At 41.1% G+C, this 20,353-nt stretch overlaps 1 protein-coding gene across 11 annotated transcripts in view; it reads left to right on the top strand.

The window, feature by feature from the left end:
• The window catches only part of MTHFD1L (methylenetetrahydrofolate dehydrogenase (NADP+ dependent) 1 like), a 290,546-nt gene that overhangs the window by 70,407 nt on the left and 199,786 nt on the right, over positions 1–20,353 (top strand). For all 11 annotated transcript variants that reach the window (XR_009702806.1, XR_009702808.1, XR_009702807.1 and 8 more), the window contains 4 exons: positions 4,473–4,549; positions 10,390–10,530; positions 12,968–13,036; positions 16,985–17,096. Coding sequence is in view for 7 of the 11 variants with exons in the window: in XM_061206826.1 (XP_061062809.1) it covers positions 4,473–4,549; positions 10,390–10,530; positions 12,968–13,036; positions 16,985–17,096 (399 nt within the window). In the remaining 4 variants the exon portion in view is untranslated. The remainder of the gene's footprint in view (positions 1–4,472; positions 4,550–10,389; positions 10,531–12,967; positions 13,037–16,984; positions 17,097–20,353) is intronic.

Below are 20,353 nucleotides of genomic sequence, written 5' to 3'. Positions count from 1 at the left end.
TGATTCCAGAAAAGTCTTTTGTGGATGGATGAATCGCAGCTTACTTAAGCACGCCTCTATTATTGAACAGACCAACATCATTTTTAATTACCAATATGAATATGTTCAGCATTTTATTGGGAAGTCTACTACCTTTTTTTTTGGCCTCATTGGGTCTTCATTACTGTGCAGGGGCTTTCTCTAGTTGCGGAGAGCAGGGGCTACTGTTTGTTGCGGTGCACGGGCTTCTAGTTGCGGTGGCTTCTCTTGTTGCGGAGCACGGGCTCTAGGCATGCCGGCTCAGTAGTTGTGGCTCGTGGGCTCTAGACCACAGGCTTAGTAGTTGCGGCGCACGGACTTAGTTGCTCCGCAGCATGTGGGATCTTCCCTGACTAGGGCTCGAACCGGTGTTGCCTGCATTGGCAGGTGGATTCTTAACCACTGCGCCACCAGGGAAGTCCTAACTTTTTTTTATAACTAGGATTAATTATTACTATACCATTATATCTGAAATGCATAGTCAGCTTTTTCAAGGCATTTGTGAGTTTATGTTACTCTTTAAAACATTTTTGTGAACAAAAAATTAATGCAGGTGGAAATCGGTGTATTTTTTTAAATTTATTTATTTAATTTATTTATTTTTGTCTGCATTGGGTCTTCGTTGCTGCACACGGGCTTTCTCCAGTTGCAGCGAGCAGGGGCTACTCTTCGTTGTGGTGTGTCGGCTTCTCATTGCGGTGGCTTCTCTTGTTGCGGAGCATGGGCTCTAGGCTCACGGGCTTCAGTAGTTGTGGCTCGCAGGCTCTAGAGCGCAGGCTCAGTGGTTGTGGCGCACAGGCTTAGTTGCTCTGCGGCATGTGGAATCTTCCTAGACCAGGGCTCGAACCCGTGTCCCCTGCATTGACAGGCAGATTCTTAACCACTGCACCACCAGGGAAGCCCTGGAAATCAGTGTATTTTAAACCTAGCATGGGGATATGCTCAAAAAGAAATTTTTACACAAGGGGCGTTCTTCCGCATCTGCATTGTGGCTCCAGCTGAGGCAGCCACCAGAAATAGGGCCACGATTCATCCAGTGGGTCTTGGAAAAAGAAAGGCTACACAATCCCTCATATGTACCCAGGGCCACCTTGCATATTGCTTTCTCCCCAAGAAGCATGAAAGGACTGAAGCATACCGTGGTTACAAATCACTTTTAATGTGAGTGATAACGTTAAAAAATTACTCCAGATAAATACTAGAATTGTATTGTTGTTTAGGGCACTAAAGTGCTAATTATTGCTATAGACAAGCCACCTAGGTCAGAGGAGTTTAGAATGACATTTGATAGCTAGTTTGGCTCTTATTCCCATGAATTAATATAAGAAATAGGACTCTCCATCAAATAGATTGAGGTCATTTAATAGTAAGATTTTTTTGTTGTTGTTCTTTTTTTTAAAGACAATATTGGCTTAGAGCTAGAAAGAGTATAGCCTTTGGGTGAGATTAGATGTTATAATTTGATAACTAGAGAGGGGACACTCAGTGACCACGTGGGGCTAAAAAACTCTTCTGAGACCATAGATGTCGCATATTTAATGCTCGCCTCTTCCCTTTTATCCTTTGTAAGAAATTTAACTCGTGGTTGTTTTCTCCTATGCTTCCTGTCACTAGCTTGAAGGCCTCATAAGTGCCTGGTAACAGGGTGGAACTGGGAGCCGATAGACTATTCCAGAAACACATAGTATAAGCAGAAGAAACAGTGGACATCAAGTCATTTTATTGTTCCTCGAAGGATGTGAACCCTGCTTTTCTGAGTATCAGAACCCCTGGGGCCTCACAGGCCATTAGACCGAAGACCAAGAAGCCTCAGTCTCCAGGGAACTGACATCCAGTTACTAGTTCCCAGCACTCCCCTACAGCCTTGCAGGGAATCGGTACAGTTCTTCTACCAAAGCCAAAGTAGTGGGCCTAGCCTCGATGTCCTACCCTGTATTTCCCAGTCCCTGAGCTGGTGCTGGTGGTTTTAACAAGCCACTAGGCACACTCCGGATGCTCCTCAAAACAGAGCGGTGTAGTCCTAAAGGGACCGTCCAGGGCAAAGAGTGAAAAACCAGATCTCTCCCCTCTGCAGGGTCCCCCCTCCACGCCTACGTGCACTCTCCATCTCTCGCCTTGCCAGTGAGTGCCTTCCATCAGAGAATGATGCCTTGTCCGTCTTTGTATCCCTGTACAGCTTGCACAGGACCTGCCACAAAGTTGGCCCTCAGTAAATAGCCCTGAAATGAATAAGTATGTTTCTCATTCCATCTTTAGCTCTATCACTTAGAGGGCAGGAATTCCGTATCACTAACTTAGCGTTACTTTGTTATCCATCTTTCTTGTGTATCAGAATTTAATCTTCACATTTCTTTTATGTTTCACTGTCATTTCACACATGTCTTTCCATGGACATCAAAAGCCTGGTGAGATGCCCTGTTCTACCAGGGCTGTGCTAATAAACGCACAGGTGGCCTTCTGATGCCACTGATTATAGTTGATCTTACTAAGTTTTTTTTGGGGGGGGGCGTTCTTGTTTGTGTTTTCTTTGCTAAATAAAAACCAGCTGAAATTCCAATAAAAAGATCACATTAAGATTGTATACTACGCATGAGAGTAGGAAATATTTTTACTTTATATGATTCTGCACCATTGGTCTTGGGAATAAAGTACTAGCTAGTGGTAATAGTGAGAGGCAGTCCTTTCTCTGTATACCCTCTGCTTATGCCTTAAAGTCATAGAGAGGTTTCTGTGTGCTTGAGGAGGGTTACCTGGGTGCCCGTATGGGTGTGCGGTAATGTGAATGTATATATGTATGTGTGAGAGAAAGGAGAGGGTTTGTTTGTTTTTGTTTTTGGGGGGTTTTTTTGTCTGTGTTGGGTCTTCGTTGCTGCAGCGAGCAGGGGCTGCTCTTCGTTGCGGTGCGCAGGCTTCTCTTTGCGGTGGCTTCTCTTGTTGCGGAGCACGGGCTCTAGGCGCATGGGCTTCAGTAGTTCTGGCATGTGGGCTCAGTAGTTGTGTTGGCCCCCGGGCTTAGCTGCTCCGCGGCATGTGGGATCTTCCCGGACCAGGGATCGAACCCCTGTCCCCTACATTGGCAGGCGGATTCTTAACCACTGCGCCACCAGGGAAGTCCCGAGAGGAGAGTATTGTACGTAGAGAAAGAGGCCGGCAGCGAGTCAGGGAACAACAGAGGCAGGCAAGGTTGGCAGGTCTGTTCGTGCTTCGTGTGTGGAAGAAAACAGTCACAATTTCATCCTACGGATGCTTGTAATCCCCAAATACACAATTCCCACCACCATTTTTGTCAGAGCCATATTAAACATTTAGTAAATTGGATCTAAGTTGTCAGTGTGGACGGCTTGCTATTTGATGCGGTATAAATTATTAGTGAAGTCTGTGTCCTTCTGGCTTTACTTTCTGGCATTGTAGATTCGGTTTTCACAAACAAAATGTAAATCAGTGCAATTCATACAGGCCAGTGAAAAGAGTAAAGAGAATTGATACTTACTCGAATCATCATTGACTTCTCCCCCCACATATACTACTTTATTTATTTGGGGGTTTTTTATATGGTAAAATGTACATAGCATATCATCTTAATCATTCATAAGTGTGCAATTCATGGCATTAAATATATGCCACGAATGGCATATAGGCCAAGGCTTGGGATGGTTACACCATCACCACTAACTACACCCCAAACCTTTTCATCATCCTCAACAAAAACTCAACACTCCCTAAATCATAAGTCCTCACCTCCCCTCAGCGCCTGGTAATCACCATTCTACTCTCTGTCTCTATAAATTTGCCTCTTCTAAGAACCCCATACAAGTGGAATCATACCGTATCTGGTTTATTTCATTATGCATAATGTTTTCAACGTCCGTCCATGTTGTATCATAATATATCAAACGTTCACTCATTTTATGGCTGTATAACATTCCATTGTATGTCTATACCACATTTTGTTTGTCTATTCATTTGTCAGTAGACACTTCGCTGTTTCCATCTCTTGGCTGTTGTGAATGACGCTGCTATGATCATGGGTGTGCAATAGCTGCTTCCAGTTCTATTGGATATATACCTGGAAGTGGTGGGTCATGTGTTCGTTCAATGTTTAACCTTCAGAGAGGCTTAATTGGCTTCTTCTTGTGCCTCAGGTTTCAGTGTAAAAAGGACACTCCTTCAGAAATGCTTTTCCTTACTGCCCGTTCAAGACGCACCCCACCCCAAACCCCTTCCCAACGCACGCCGTCATATCCCCTCCTTGGTTTCCTGAAGGCACTTAGTGCTAGCTGGGTGATCCCTAGCTTATTTGACCCCTTTCTGTGATCCTGCCACGGGGTCATCAGCTCAGGGAAGCCAGACCTGATCTCTTGCTCTCTGCTGCCTCTGCAGCACCCAGAACAATGCCAGACACACACTGGGCGGCCAGTCCCTGCTTGTTGATGCTCTGTTCTCTTCTCTTCCAGTCATGGATACAAATGACCGATTTCTACGAAAAATAACCATCGGGCAGGGAAACACAGAGAAGGGCTTTTCCCGGCAGGTAGGTGGTGTTTTCTCCAGGGAGGGCTCTGCTGTCGCACTTAAACCGGCCCAGAAGCTGGTTCCCCACATTTCTCCTCCTGTCCTTCCACCCGCCGTAACCAGTGGGCCACTGATGAGTCAAGGTGTTTCTTGCAGTCCCTCAGCAGGACTGGGAAATCATCAGGAGACAGAAAGTCTCCAGTATTATTTTGCCATCCTTTTTCTGTGTGATTTTAGTTGTGTTTCTGGTAAGAGCCATTCAGGGTGTCCCTTGAATATACATTCTAACATATTTTATTGCCAACCCACCCAGTTAGTACTATATCTGCATAACAGCTGAAAAATGAAAATCTCAGACACATTACTCACGTTTCATAAACCAAAGAACAAACACCCAGTTATTTGGCTTAATAGCCTGAGAAGTTGTTGAGGATAATGTCTTATTACCCACATCCAGAAAATGTAGAAGATAAATTATGATGTCCACCTTCATTTTAATAGGTCTTCAGTGTGGGGTGATGGTGCTTAGTGAATATAAATTCATTCTATGATTTTTCAGCCAGGCCCAGTAGGCCTCTAAATTATTATTTTTTGTAGTAAACTTTATAGCTTAAGACACTTGTAGATTTATGGCCTTTACATTGTTAAGTTTTTATTAACCTAAAAAGAATCACTTTTACTGTAGTATTCAGTCCTCATACCAAATAGACTTTTGGATCTTTTGAAATATTTGAATTAAAAAGTGAATCTGAACCACAAGGTCCTACCCTATAGCACGGGGAAGTATATTCAATACCCTGTGAGAAACCATAATGGAAAAGAGTATAAAAAAGAATGTGTGTGTGTGTGTGTGTGTGTGTGTGTGTGTATAAAACTGAATCACTTTGCTGTACAGCAGAAATTAACACAACATTGTAAATCAACTATACTTCAACTTAAAAAAATTAAATTAAATTTTAAAAATGAATATGAGGATTGAATCGAGGAGACAAGCTAAGCCCCTACTCCATCCCTCCCAAATCCTGGAACTTGCATACACAAACAGATTTCAAGTAGTCAATATCCTTGCTAGAAAACCAGAGTGATGGCCATATTCTTTGGGGAAGCTTCTGAAAGATAGGAAGATGAAATTGGATTGGTGGAGAAAAGCACAAACCAAAATATGGTGGAAGTATTGGAGGGGGTCGCTAAATTCAAAGGCATTAGACACCCTACTTCTCAGATACAAGAGAGGGATGGGGACAGCTCCCAAAAAACTGGTGCACAGGCATCTGCCTGGGACACCTGTGTTGAGACACAGCCAGTGGATACATTGGTCTCAGCCTTGGGGCCCAGCCGTGGGGGGCGGCTCACATCAAAGTCACAGATTTGCTTCCTGGCTGGCAGTGAAAAGCATCTGGTGCAAGGAAAAGCAGTATATTGTGACACTTAGGAAAGGGCAGCCTTTTGTCATTTGCACAGTGGGCAACCTCAGGACGAATCCTGTGAGAGACTGCAGGACGGGAAGCCAAGGAGCCGCATGTCCTATGTCCTGCTCTCTTGAATGTCTAGAGACAGGGTGAGGTTGTGAGAAATCAGGTCCCCAGACAAGGAAAAGGGAGCATCAAAGCCAGGAATCGTCCGTATTAAAGGAAAACCCATATCATGAACATGGACACCAGACACAGCAAAGAGAAGCTTAGATGCCCTAGACAAGATTGCAGATCAGATGGGGGGGACTTTGAAGAGATTACCATCAGTATTCTCAGAGGCTTAAGGGAACTGTCCTACAAGGATTGAGAATTAGCTGTTGTGGAAAAAAATGGGTTAAAATCTTGGAAATAAAACTGTAGTGTCAAAAATCCAGTTAGTGGATTGAATAAGAATAAGGTTAACTGAATGAGAGAGGAAAGTTCAATCCAAGAAACTCTCTCAGAACATACTACCAAAAGGAGAACCATAGAAAATATAAAGGAAAAATCAAGAGACATATGAGACATACCGAGAAGTTCTAATACTCATCTCAAGTTACCGGTGAAAGTAACAGAGAAAGTAGGGAAGAATGTATTCGAGGAAATAATAAAAAGGGGATTTATTGACTTTAAGGAAAATTTAGAATTTTCATATTAAAAGACTTAACAAGTGCTGAGCAGCATAAATGAAGTAGACTTACACCCAGACACATAATGTTGAAATTTCACAATGCTAAGGGTAAAAAAAAAAAAAATTCCAAAGAGCTGCCAGAGAGGAAAAAAGTCTTGATGAGTCACAAAGGAGTAAGATTCAGATTGTCATCAGACTTCTCATTGACAGCACTGAATGTGAGGTGACACTGGGAAAACTGATTTGGAGTTCTGAAGGAACAGGATTTTCAATCTAGAATCCTTGAGTAGAAAGAAAAAAAAATTTGGAACAGAAAATACAAAATAAGCTGGAATAAGTCAAACACAGTAGTTTGGCTTAGTAGAATTGGCACTGACATAAAAAGCAGAAACTCTAACGAATAGATAATTTTGACATAAATAAAAATTAAAATCTTCCATATGGAAAAATGATTTACAAAATCAGTAAAAGACCAGTAACAGTCTAGGAGAGGTTATTTGCAGTATAACTATAACAACGGGTTAAATTACCAAACATAAAAAGAATTTCCATAAATTAATACTCTAATCCTGCTCTCAGTAAGGCCTTCACTGGTCACCTTCTTTAAAACTGCCCCTGCCTGTCCCCAAGCTCCCTCTTTCTTTCCCTGCTATCCTTACTTATTTGTTTATTTTCTGCCTCCCCCCATTAAGATGTGAGTTTCATAAGGGCAGGGGTTTTGGTATGTTTTGTTCACTGCTGTATTCTCAGTGCATAGGACTTTGTTACATAGGAGTAGTAGGTGTTTAATAAATCTATACTAAAGAAATGAATAGGATAAGTAGAAGATAATAAGACTTATCTATGAGCTCATTAAAACATAAATAAATTAATATTAAACGTTAGTGAGGATGCAAAGAAATAGAGACTTTTGTACAGTATTAGTGAGAATATAAATTGTAAAGCCTTTTGGATGATAGTTTGTTAGTATTTAAAATTTGAAATGTCAGAACAATTCTAACTTCAGGACTACAGATTTTTTTTAAAAAGGGGGGGAATATTTACTCAGGTACAAAAAAAAAAATCTATATATAGGATACTAATTGCAGCATTTTTTGTAATGGTGAACACTGGAAGCAATCCAGTGTTCATCGTTAGGGGTGATTACATATATTTGGTGTATCCTTTTGCACAACAGAAACAGGTAGCCGTTGAAAATGATAAAGTGTATATCGGGGGAGTGACATAGAGCTCTCATACAGATTGTGAAATTGAAGGTTTGTCCATACAAACGTATGGACACCAAGGGGGGAAAGTGGTGGTGGTGGGGGGGTGATGGGATGAACTGGGAGATTGGGATTGACATGTATACACTGATATGTATAAAATAGATAATAAGAACCTGCTGTATAAAAAAATAAATTAAATAAAATACAAAAAAATAAAATCTTGGAAAAGAAAAAAAACACGTTGAAAGAATTTGGACTAAAATGAATATAGCGTAATCCAGTTTATGTTAAGAAAAAGCCAGCATACGTCTTTATATGTGTAAAAACACATAAAATGGGAGCTGGAAAGCTGTTCACCTTCTGAAATCAGTGACTTCTGATTTCAGAAGAGGAATAGTAAGGAAGTTCTTTCACATTTTCTCTGCGTATTTTTGTACTCTATCTTGGCACTAGAGAGATGCAGGATTAACAATTGCTGTGATCTGAATGCCTGTTTTGTGCCTTGTATTGGTAGGCCCATTACATACGTGAGCACATTTAGTTTGTAAATCTGGTTTGCAAATGAGAAAAGTTGCCATATTGTGTTAAGTGACTTGTCCAAGGTTATGTTCTATATTGCTTTATGCATACATATTGTTAAGTAAAAAGGGATTATATCTAAGAGGTTTAACTGCTTTTTTTAATCTTAAAACTATTGAGGACATCTTTTTATGTCAGTAAATGTAGATCTATATCATCTTTTTTGGCTTGTGGGACCACATGGCTTGTGGGATCTTAGTTCCCCAACCAGGAATCGAACCCGGGCCTTTGGCAGTGAAAGTGCGGAGTCCAAATCACTGTACCGCCAGGGAATTCCCTATATCATCATTTTTTTAATGCCTATATAATACCACATCTTGTAGATGTACCATAATAGATACAACCATTTCGCTCTTAATGGACACTTAGGGTGTTTGCAGTGTTGGGCTATCATAAATAAGCTGTAACATACACATGATAAACAGATCCATAATTGCAGAGTCAAAGGGGATTCGCATCCTTGTCAACATGGCTTTTTGTCTTTTGTCTAAATCTGTGATAAACAATAAGAATAATCTCATCTACACCTTTATGTGATTTAGAAATATTTTATTTGCAAAACAAAAGTGAGCAGCCCTCTATTAGCTATACCATTCAGGCATAAAATGAGTAACTATATTTATATTGATCCTTGTTTCATTTTGATGTTGCTAGAGATGCAAAATTTTGAAATTGTAACGATTACAAATGAAGAACTTACGGGTGTTATACATTCCACTTATCACTTACACAGTTAATATTTTAAGAATATTTCTAGCCTCAGGTTTTGCGCAGAAAGTCTCATCATTTTTAGTTATTTTTCATATGTACTGTTTTTAATGGAACGGTGGTGTAGAAAACCCTAAATTTCATACAATGAAAAACCACTTAGGTTTGGAATGGGTTATATTGAGAATGTAATAGTTGAGTGTAGGTGCATTTGCCTTTCAGGTAATGTGTTTTCACTAAATCAATGACTACTGAAATCTCAACCAGGAAGTAGCCAGAAAGCTCCTTCTTTCCTTCACTTGCTTTCTTGTGGGTGCCAGAAATGGACAATAAAATATCTCCTGAGGTGATCCCTCCAGGGCACAGCCATTTTCTATGTAAGACTGAACTTGGCTGGCTCACGTGCCCCTTGGGAAGGAGTGTCATGCAGTGGTTTTGTCCAGTGGCTGAATGCGGAGGGGGAGGCCGTGCGCGGTCGTTGTGTCTCTTTTGGTTCCTGTCGGATTGTGTCCAGCTTGGAATCAGATCCAGGAACGGGAATAGGAAGGCCAGGAACATTTCTCAGGAAGTAGCCGCTCTCCAGCATTCATGGCTGGACAGTTCATGATCTGATGTGGCCAAGCCTCCGTGGACAGCTCAGAATTGATTCCATGTCACCTTATGACCGGGGGGATAACAGCAGTCGAGGGTCTCCTCACCGCTGTGCTGAGCTCGAAGTCTGGGAAACTGGCCTCAGAACCCTCTTTTTTCACGATCTGCTCCTCGCCTCTTTCCTGGGCAGACACATGCATCCCCCTTGACACACATAAATAACAGCAGGGGTAGGCAGCAGACTCTTCCTTTATTTTGCCGGTATGCTTTGAATGCCTCCTGCATTTCACACTCAGGCCTCCAAGCTGGGGACGCAGGAGCAATCCCTTCCCAAAGGGTCCCTGCCTTCACGGCACTTACAGTCCACTGGTGGAGCCGTGCGTCCATCAGATCATCACATTAATAATTACAAGGCTGAAATGTGCTACAGAAGCAAATCTCATAGCGCCGTGAGCTGCTGTAACGGGGGGCCCAGCCAGGCCATGCTCAGCACAGCGAATGGAGGAAGGGGTGGCCTCCCTAGGGAGCACTGATCCCACGACCGGACATGTGCTGGAAACTTGTGCCTCTGAGAACGGCCCATCGAGGGTTAAACCCTGAGCCTGCAGGAATTGCTGCAATACAGATCCCCATGGAAATGGCCATCCAGGTGGAGCTGCAGCTGACCAGTACCTTGGCTTTGCCTTTTCAGGCGCAGTTTGACATCGCCGTGGCCAGCGAGGTCATGGCAGTGCTGGCTCTGACTGACAGCCTCGCGGACATGAAGGAGCGGCTGGACAGAATGGTGGTGGCCAGTGACAGCAACGGGCAGCCCGTGACGACAGGTGATTTGGTACGTCCATCTCAGAAGCTCCAGAGAGCTCGCTGCCCCTGTTCTTTTGTGATCAGGAGAAGGAAGGTTTTCTTCCTCTTACATCACTGGGTAACGATGGGAATTCAGAGAGTTTCTGCACACATTTTCCTACTCACGATCCCGTTTGTCTTACAACTTCATCATGTTCTCACAGGCGTTCATAACATGCTTGTACCTGACTGCAACCAAAGCATATGAAATCTATCTCATGAGCTTTTCACGATCCTTTCCAGTCCTGATCTCTGCTCTGCCTGGGGTGCGGTCATCCTGCAGCCTGTGGCTTTTTTAAAAAAGTGTGATCTATGCTGGCTTTAAATTGAGGGCAAATCACCTTTCCAAGGAATAAGAAGTGACCCCACCTTCATGAAAGGGAAGGTTAAGTTAAAAATGGCACATTTTTGGCTCCAGCCTGCTCCCTGGGCGCCCTGGCTTGTTTAATTTTGTGCCTTCGACTTGGGTTTCACATTATAAAAACAGAGCTCCCCCTTAATCATTCTTACTCATGTAGCTTTCTGTTGCGTGGAATGATGCTTCTTACAAAGCTTTCATGGTACCCTGGCACACCACCACCTTTCTTAGTGCTTTTTGTGATTTGGCATGCTAATCTTTTTTCCTTTTTTTACTAACCAGCTTTACTGTTAATCCCCATCAATGGTGTAGCTATTTCATTTGCTTGTACGTGTTTATAAGCACATAGTACTTAGTACAACGTAGGCAGCCATTACTCTAAATTTAAGCTTACTTTCCCACATAGCGAGTCACGTACCATAATGGAATCTTAAATGCACACTGATGATTGAAAAACAGTTGTGAAAAGGAGACAGGCAAATTAATATTTTATTAATTCCAGGGCCTTGGGATATAATTTTAAACCTTTGCCAAAATGTCTTGGTTACCTTTTGGCTCTTTTGAAGAGATGAATCTGAATGACTCGAGTCTTGTCAAGTAGATTAAATAGATATATTTATATCAGCAGCCCATGGAATGCTTAGTGTAAGGCTTAAAGAGAAAACTCAAACCCAGGTTGCTGTAAAAGTACTGCTTTTAAAAAATTATCGACATCTCAACATTTCTTTCTAAACTTGCATATAACAGTTTCTGTATAAATATTTATCTGTATCCTCTTAATCTTAGGTATCAATAAATATGTGCCAGGAGTAGTTTGAAACTTTATCCACAAATATTTCCCTAAACTTACTCTTTTGGTTTGTGATAAAACTCTTGGATCTGGACCAAAAAAACCCAAAGTTAACTCTTTTTAGTTTTCTTTTGTGTTTCTTGTTTGCAGAAGGTACCTGATTTCTTCATATATTTATAATAGGAAGATTACAGTTCTTGCAAGGTTTATTTTCTGCAGTAAAGTAGAAAGTAAATTTGATTTTTAAAGAAATCTTCAATGATTAAATATTATAAAAATACAAAAATAGAAACTGATCATATAAGAGAAACACTTAACATTGTTGGTGATAGAGGTAGAAGGAGAAAGTAATAAACGAATGCACCTTGGAGAGCTGAAGAGTCTCTAGATTCTACCACCTGATCTGTTCGGATCTGTTGCATGCCACATTTATTTTTTCAGGCCCACGTTCACATGCATTTGCTCGTATTATGGCCTTCCAATAACTGACTAATCTGTTGAAAGATACTTGCCCAGTGTCTTTAGAAAAGGTGGAAGGGAGTTTTTTTTAAAAAGCTTCCCCTTGTGGCCTTCTTTGGCACAAATAGTTTCCCCAGTAGCTCTCAGACTTCATCCCTGCTGTGTCTCTTCCTCTACCTCTTCTTTTCCAGGAATGGGATAGGGAGCTTCGAGAGAGCCCAACTCAAGCATTATAGGATTGGAAGGAAGCAGCCACAATCTATGTACAAGTGGCATCAGCTCCATTCTAGGCAGACATAGCACGAGAGACAGAAAAGGAGAAGCCTTTCCAATGCAACAGTGTTCTGAGTGCCTTCTGTTATCTGTGGGATGAGAGGTCGAGAGAGGGTGGGAAACCAGAATGGGTGCCTTTAGACACGTCCCTTTCCCTTTCTTCGTTCCCTCTGTGTAACAAGCCTTGTTTTTGTTCTTCATCTGATTTCTCGGGTCAACAGTGTAATCTCTGGTAATGAAAAATGATGTGCATAATTGCAAATTGAAAGGTATGACAAGCCTCTTATTTCCATCAAAGGAGGTTTTTTTAAAAAATGCAATGACTACTACTTCCCCATCACATCTTAGAAGGGTTGGCGTCCATTCAGGTGGAGGAGAGATGGACAGAGGCAAGAGCGCTGTGTCACCTGTAGCTCAGAGGTGACGGCGGCCGGTGGGGATGCCCACGTAGGAGGTAGGCTGGTGAGAAAAGGCTGAGAGACCCTTGTGCGAACGATTTTTTGTCAATAATCTAAATAAGTCGGCTTTTTTCTCCCTTTCCTTTAGGGGGTGACAGGTGCTTTGACTGTTTTGATGAAGGACGCGATAAAACCAAATCTGATGCAGACCCTAGAAGTAAGTGATTTTCTTTTCATAGACATTGTCGACAGAGTTGCATTAATTAGATTGCTTGTGCGTTCCCACAAGTGAGCATTTCCAGCCCATATGAGCCCATGAGGAGCATCAGAGTAACTGCTTGGTCATCCCCCCAAAAGTTCAAAGTTCTTTGATATGATTCATATCTTGGCTAATGAAGTAGTAATTGACCAGAGGAGAAACTTAGAAACTCAGTGTCTGGTATCTCAGTAACTTGTGTAGCCACGTTTATCACGTTTACATGATGTTTTCTATGTTGCATTTTTTTTTTTTGACTCAGCTTCTCATAATCCTTAAGTTTGGGGAGTTTAGGTTTGTTGTCTTTTTTTTCTCCAAGCAAAACGCAGAGTATTCAATAAAATTAAACATACACACACACACACACACACACACACACACACAGAGTAATGCTGAGAAATGTTTTCCAGGAAAGTGTGCTGTGCTTCACTTTTTTAAGAAGGTCGTTTTTTGTATATGGCTTGCTCAGTGGGGGCTGACACAGCCGATGCTTTTCCTTCCGGAGCGCTTGCTCTCTTGCTTTTGACGCCTTGCTTTCCTGGACCTTCTCAGTGGCCTCTCCTCCGTCTCTTTCACTGCCTTCTTCACACTTCTCCAGCTGCGCTTTCCTCCAGTATCAGCCATGTGATAACCCTTGAACTCTGGTTCTGGATCTCGTGACCTCAGCATTTCAGACTTGTAGGTGTGGTTACCAAGAGCTGCTAGGGTGGGTAAAAGGCATTTCAAAGTTATGTATAAAAAAAGCATCTTTGATTCCTATCCACCTCCTACCTTCTCCCAGCTCGTTCCGTCCCCCAAACCTGGTCAGGGGTTCAAGCCCAAAACCCACCTTCTTGTCATTTTCTACATGGCACAAAATATTATCTGAGAGCCCCTATTTCTTTGTTTACTGTATTTCTCCTCCCACCAGGATGAGAGCAGGACTTTTTCCATCTTGTTCACCATCATATCGCCAGCTCCTAGAAAGTTCCTCACACATATTAAGTGCTCAGTAAACACTTGGTGAAGAATTAAATGGACATTTATTGTTTTTACTCCATTGCTCCTAAAAATATATACATGTTAAATAAATAACTAAATGAATGAGAAAAAATGTATAAAGAGACATGATATTGCTTCATCATAACACTTCCCCCTCAAAAATGAACACATTATCATCATCATTAGGGATGATCAGCTTACTGTTTTACATAATTATCTTTCTTAGATTAAAAATTACTCCCACCTTTAATACATATCCCACTCTAAAAGGCTAGTTTCTTGTTAGTTGAATGAATTACTGGGTTGGACTGCCCCTAAGCAGCTCTTATTGTGCTCACATTTGTGACGTCATTTTGATGTCACAGGCAATGGGCATTGTTTGAAAAATGAACACAGCATTCAGTTAAAATATCTGCATGTATGAACTCTGCTACCTGGGTCCTAAATATTCGTTCCACATTAACCTGGCTAATCAGTGGCAGTAGGAACCTAAATCAACAAATGATCTAAAAATCACTGGTTAATGTACAGATTCTGCTTTAGTGCTCATGTTTGAACACACTTGATTGTTAGCCCCAGAGGAGGTTATCAAGGGTTCCATTGCTGCAAGGTGCCAGGAGACCAGTAGTTCTCAACCCTGGCTGCGCATTAGAATCTCATGGAAAGATTTAAAGATGCTGATGCCAAGCTCTCTCCCAGACAAAGTGAACTCTAGAGTGTCTGGCAGGTAAGGCTTGGATACCCTGGGTGATTTTTATATACATATAAACTTGAGAACTTCCCTGTGGAAGAGAGAGAATAAGAGATCTTAACATTTTACCATGGGTTAACCGTATGCAGTGTTGAGGAAAACACCCACTTGCTGCAGTCTTTTGTCCAATATGGGAGCTACTGGCCACTTGTGGTTATTTCAATCTAAATTAGTTTAAATTAAATAAAGTTTAAAATTCAGTTCTGCAGTCATACTAGTTCTATTTCTATTTATTTATTTATTTTCACCAGCCACATTTTAAGTGCTCCATAGCCACACGTGGATGGTGGCTATTGTATTGGATAGTGCAGATACAGAATATTTAGAGCACTGCAGAAAGTTCTTTGGATAATGCTTTTTTAGATCTCTGGTCAGCAAAGAGCAACTGAAGCTTTAATCTTATGAAATGTTTAAAAAGTCCATCATGGAGAATATTCACAGCTTTGTCATCATAGAAACCAAGATATTTCCTGTTATTACTTTCCTAAGTGTTCTGCATATAAAATAAAATATTGAACTGAGGATAGATAGTTTTATGTCTTTGGGTTAGTGATAGAATTTCTTAAACAAAGTATTAACTCAGTATACTGCATCATATAAGTATAAATATCACTTGAGTGTGTGAGTATTTGTGTCTGTGTTTGAATGTCCAACGGTGATGGTCTAAGAATTTTTCTATTTAAACCACATACTGGGAGTTCAAAAACCAGGGCTCTAATACTGCTTTCGTGATTAATGTGCTGTGTGGCTTTTAATTTCATTTTAAATTAAAATTAAATGCTGCCCATCTAGTCCCTAGAGCGTTATCCCAGGAATAGCAATGTGTTTATGCTGATCCAGCCGTACCCTGTCACCTGTCGCCCTGGAGACTGGTGCCCGGTGCTTCTCAGACAGATGGCCAGGATGAGGGTTGCAGGGCATAGGAGAGTGAAGCCAGCCGCCCCCCCAGGGGTGGAGCCTGTGACCTTGTCTCTTTAAGCTTTTCTCTACAGCTCCGCTAGCTTTCCACAGGCAGCCACATCCTAGGACTGGCAAGGCTAGGAGGTGATGGAGACATTAATACCTTTTAAACAGTGTTTCCGTCAAAGCACTTAAAAGGCTTATCTGCATAGAAGTGAGAAACTATAGATGGATAGACAGGTGGAGATCTAGACAGTAAACATGCATGTATGCATTTCTATAAACACGTATCCCAGTATATTATTTCCACAGACATTTGTATGGCCGTATCCGTACTCTGTGACTGTCCCTCCTGAGGACTTTGGGGGGAAAAGTAGATAGAAAACTCTGAGTGGCTTTGATAAATTCTTTTTCACTCTCAGTGATGATTTTTCTTTCACTGCCTTTCTTCCTGCTTTTTTGTTCACCTCTCTCAGCTTTGAAACATGTTCGCTCACAGCCCATCCTGGTTCATGGGAACTTTCCATGACTCCCAGGCCCCATCCCCGGCATCACTCCCTGCCTTCCCCATGTCAGTGAAAGGGCAGCCTGTATTTTCACAGGTGGAGCCAAGGCTTCACACACACAGACCTCAGTGGCCCTGGCTGACTCTGAATACAGCCTAAACAATTAATGCATGTGGGTGATTTTTTTAGAGAGGGCTACAGTCTCTTCTCTTTGACAAAAGAGAAGTGTAGAAATGAAAGTAAGAATGACTATATGACAGATTTTGTTTAAATAATTAAAATCTAAAGTTTTTGAGAATTCCCTTATTTTTTTTTTTTGCCTTTTTAGTAACTAACATTTTAGTATGGGTGAAATTTTTCTTTTGTTTTAATAATTACCAGGTAACTTAACTTAAAAAATTAACAGGTAAGAGAAACAATGAGAAAGACAAAGTTTTTAAAAATCAGAATAAGATTATCATTGTAAATATAAAAATGGCTTATAATAAAATGTACTTGCCCTGCCGTGATTCCCACGATTCATTTACTGTGTTGATTTTATGATTAGATTTTTCCTGAATTGGTTAACTTCTTAATGGGGTAAACAATTTAAACAAGCCTCTTAGACCATCAAGGTTTAATTCCATTCTTTGTAACAATATAATGCAGAATAATATGAAATAAGGTTTATTTCATGGTCACTGAGACAGCTAAAACAGTGGCTTATCAAAATTATAGTAGGAAATAACTGATTCTCATAGCTTTTTAAAATTTGCTCTTCCGCTTCCACAGGGGACGCCTGTATTTGTGCATGCTGGCCCCTTTGCCAACATTGCCCACGGCAACTCTTCAGTGTTGGCTGATAAAATTGCCCTGAAACTGGTTGGTGAAGAAGGATATGTAGGTAAGTCACTTTTTTGAAATGTAGTTTTTGAAGAATATTGAAGAAATCTGAAAGGTGATGGCTGGAACAGAGTGAGGTCCATTCAGACTTGAAATATATTCTTGTAAGCCCACCTTTCAGAGATGGCCTCAGTACTGGAAAAACCCTAAGGTCTGGGCTGTACTAGTGACATGACATTGTGGATGAACCATAGATTTTGATGTCAAGTGCACGTGGTTTAGAATATAAGCTCTGACACTTGCTGACGACATGACTTTGGATACAGTGTAATGACCTCTGAGCCTCAGCTTTCTCAGCTGAGAAATGGTGATAACAATATTGTATCAAACCTTATAGGGTTATTTTGAAAAACAAATGAGATTATTTATTCATTCAACAAATATTTATTGACAACCTAACACATACAAGGCATGCGACTCAGAGCTGTGGCTATGCGGTGAGCAAAGCAGAGCCCTGCTGGAGCATACTGCGTGTATAATTTAACAAGAGAAAATGCTCATTAAATGTTAGCCAATACTAGCAGTAATAGTAATACTGATTACTTGAAATGAAATCAGTCTGCTCTTCGTTGAATCCGAGTGTGGTTTTGTGGCCTAATGGAGGGGAGATTCCCAACCATTAGACTAGGACATTTTTATTAGTAGGGCCTCAGATGTTTTGCTACTGTGAAGCTCTTCTTTGTGGTACCTGCTTCTCTCTGGCTTTTGTTGGATATTCCAGCCATAAAGAGGGGGACACTGCCATAGAGTTTGCTCAGTCCATGCCAGCCCCAATCCCACCCACAATATTAAGGTTGTAAGAAAGAAAAAGATAAACAAGGATTCATGGAATATCACCTTAATTTGACATCTGAGGCATTACACTGGCAGATTTTCACATGCCAACAAGTAATTTACATTCACTGCGTGAGTGTCTATAATCAAGTCTAGCAATTGCTTTTTTCACACTGATCATTAGCCTTGTATCTCAGAAGTGAGTTATTTTACGTGAAAAGATTCTGCTGGACAAAAGATCTTAGCTCTGCACTTTTATACTCGGTCATTAAAAAGATCACTCAGGGTGGTTGAGTCTGTTTTAAGAATTCCTTATAGACATACAGTCAGGATCAAATGAGGATTTATATAGTTCATTTCTCAAAGGTCTGCATTATACAGCTCTCGTGTACTTTGCTGCTTGGGTACCAAATCCACTATGAGAGTAGCTAGACATGCCATCTAAGTGGATTTGCTCAATTGATCACAGCATAATTGTAGAGCTAATGGAGGAGGTTGAGTAAGGGCAGGCACTGAAAAGTTGGATGCTTACGTGAAGTGTAGGTTCTAAAGCATCAACTCCACAAATAAAAGAGTTTCTAGAAGAAAGCACTCTATCTTATGCTGACAGAGCTCTCTGCCTCTGTACCAATCCTTCCTTTATCAACACATATTTATAGAATATGCGTTGTCATGGCTAAGGACTTTTAAAGGCATATGCTGGTGATGTACACAGAACATACTAGCTCTCTGTGTGACCTTGGACAAGCCATTAGCGTCTTTGGGCGTGTCCCTTGTAGACAGTCTCATCTGAAACATGAGAAGCTGGACTAGACAAGGAATTGGATCTGGATAGTTAGCCATGGACCCAGAGTTAGAAGCTGTGGAATCGGAACCCTGCCTGGTAACATGACTTGAAGCCATTTACTTAACTTCTCTAGTCCCTGTGTCCTCTCTGATAAAAGGAGAATACCTGTGCTGCAGTATTTTAATGAGTAATATCAAAAGAGAAAGTGCTTTTAAACCTAGAGAACTATGCAAATGTCAATAATTATGTGAATTATTTCTATGATCTCTTCTAGTCTAAGAGGCTGTAAATGGGAGATAGTTCAGTGACAGTGAAATCTGTCCACTGCCAGAGGTTTAGAAGGCTAGTTCTAGAATCAGAGTATCTCTGTCAACTCCTTTCAAGTTGTGTAACTTGAGGCAAGGTAACCCTTCTGTGCCTCAGTTTCCTTATCTGTAAAGTAAGGATTTTAATAGGACTTGCCTCATAGGTTTGAAATGAGGATTAAATGAGACCATGTATAAGTCCTGGCATGGCACCTGACACATGGTAAGACAGGATAATTCTTAGCCACTTCTCATTATTCACTCCATTAGTGATACATGGCTAATGGAGGTTAAATTCCCTTTTTTATTTAGTTTTTATTTTCAACTGTGGCAAAATGCTCAGAACATAAAATTTATCATTTTAACCAATTTTTAAATTTTTACTTATTTATTTATTTATTTATTTTGGCTGCGCTGGGTGTTAGTTGTGGCATGCGGAACCTTCAGTTGCGGCATGTGGGATCTTATAGTTGCAGCATGCGAACTCTTAGTTGTGGCATGCATGCGGGATCTAGTTCCCTGACCAGGGGTCAAACTGGGGCTCCCTGCGTTGGGGGCATAGAGTCTTACCCACTGGACCACCACGGAGTTCCCACTTTAACCATTTTTAAGTGTACCACTCAGTGAAATGCTTTCACATTGTTGTGCAACCGTCATCATCATTCATCTCCAGGACTCTTCATCTTGCAAAACTAAAACTCTGTATCCGTTGAACAACAACTCCCTACCTCTCCAGTGCCTGAAACCACCCTTCTACTTTCAGTCTCTGAACATCACTATTCTAGATAATTCATACCAGTGTTTTTCCTTTTGTGACTGGCTTATGTCACTTAGCATAATGTCCTCAAAGTTCACCCATGTTGTAGCATTTGTCAGAACTCCCTTACTAATTACTTAAGGCTGAACAATACTCCATCGTATGTATGTAACGCATTTTGTTTATCCATTCATCTGTCCATGGACGCTTGGGTTTCTTCCACCTTTTGGCTGTTGTGAATAATGCTGCTATGAATATGAGTGTACAAATATCTCTTTTTATATTATTTTTAATATATAAAGATCATGGTCGATTATGTATAACTGTGTAACACCAGTGACTTAGATCAGTATAGACCACAAGACTCAAGACCTGTGGTGTTAAACTCTCACGAAGGTGGCAAATTGGTGCTCCAACTCCATGAAATGCTGGGAGCAAAGTCAGTGTCCTGAACAGTGGGAATAAGGAACTACGCTCTTTCCCCGTTGCCTGGTCAAGCCCGCTCTGTGGGCTGGTTCATTCCTTGCACTTGGAATAAACTTATGGTAGATTGCTCTCGCTCCCAGTTAATATCTGGTTCCTTTAAAATATTTTTTAAAACATTCCTCTAGTCACTTTGGTCACAAAAATAGTCT

Source organism: Eubalaena glacialis, chromosome 12 (assembly GCF_028564815.1).
Source record: "Eubalaena glacialis isolate mEubGla1 chromosome 12, mEubGla1.1.hap2.+ XY, whole genome shotgun sequence".
Lineage (NCBI taxonomy): Eukaryota > Metazoa > Chordata > Mammalia > Artiodactyla > Balaenidae > Eubalaena > Eubalaena glacialis.
This window is presented reverse-complemented; position numbering and strand designations above follow the sequence as displayed.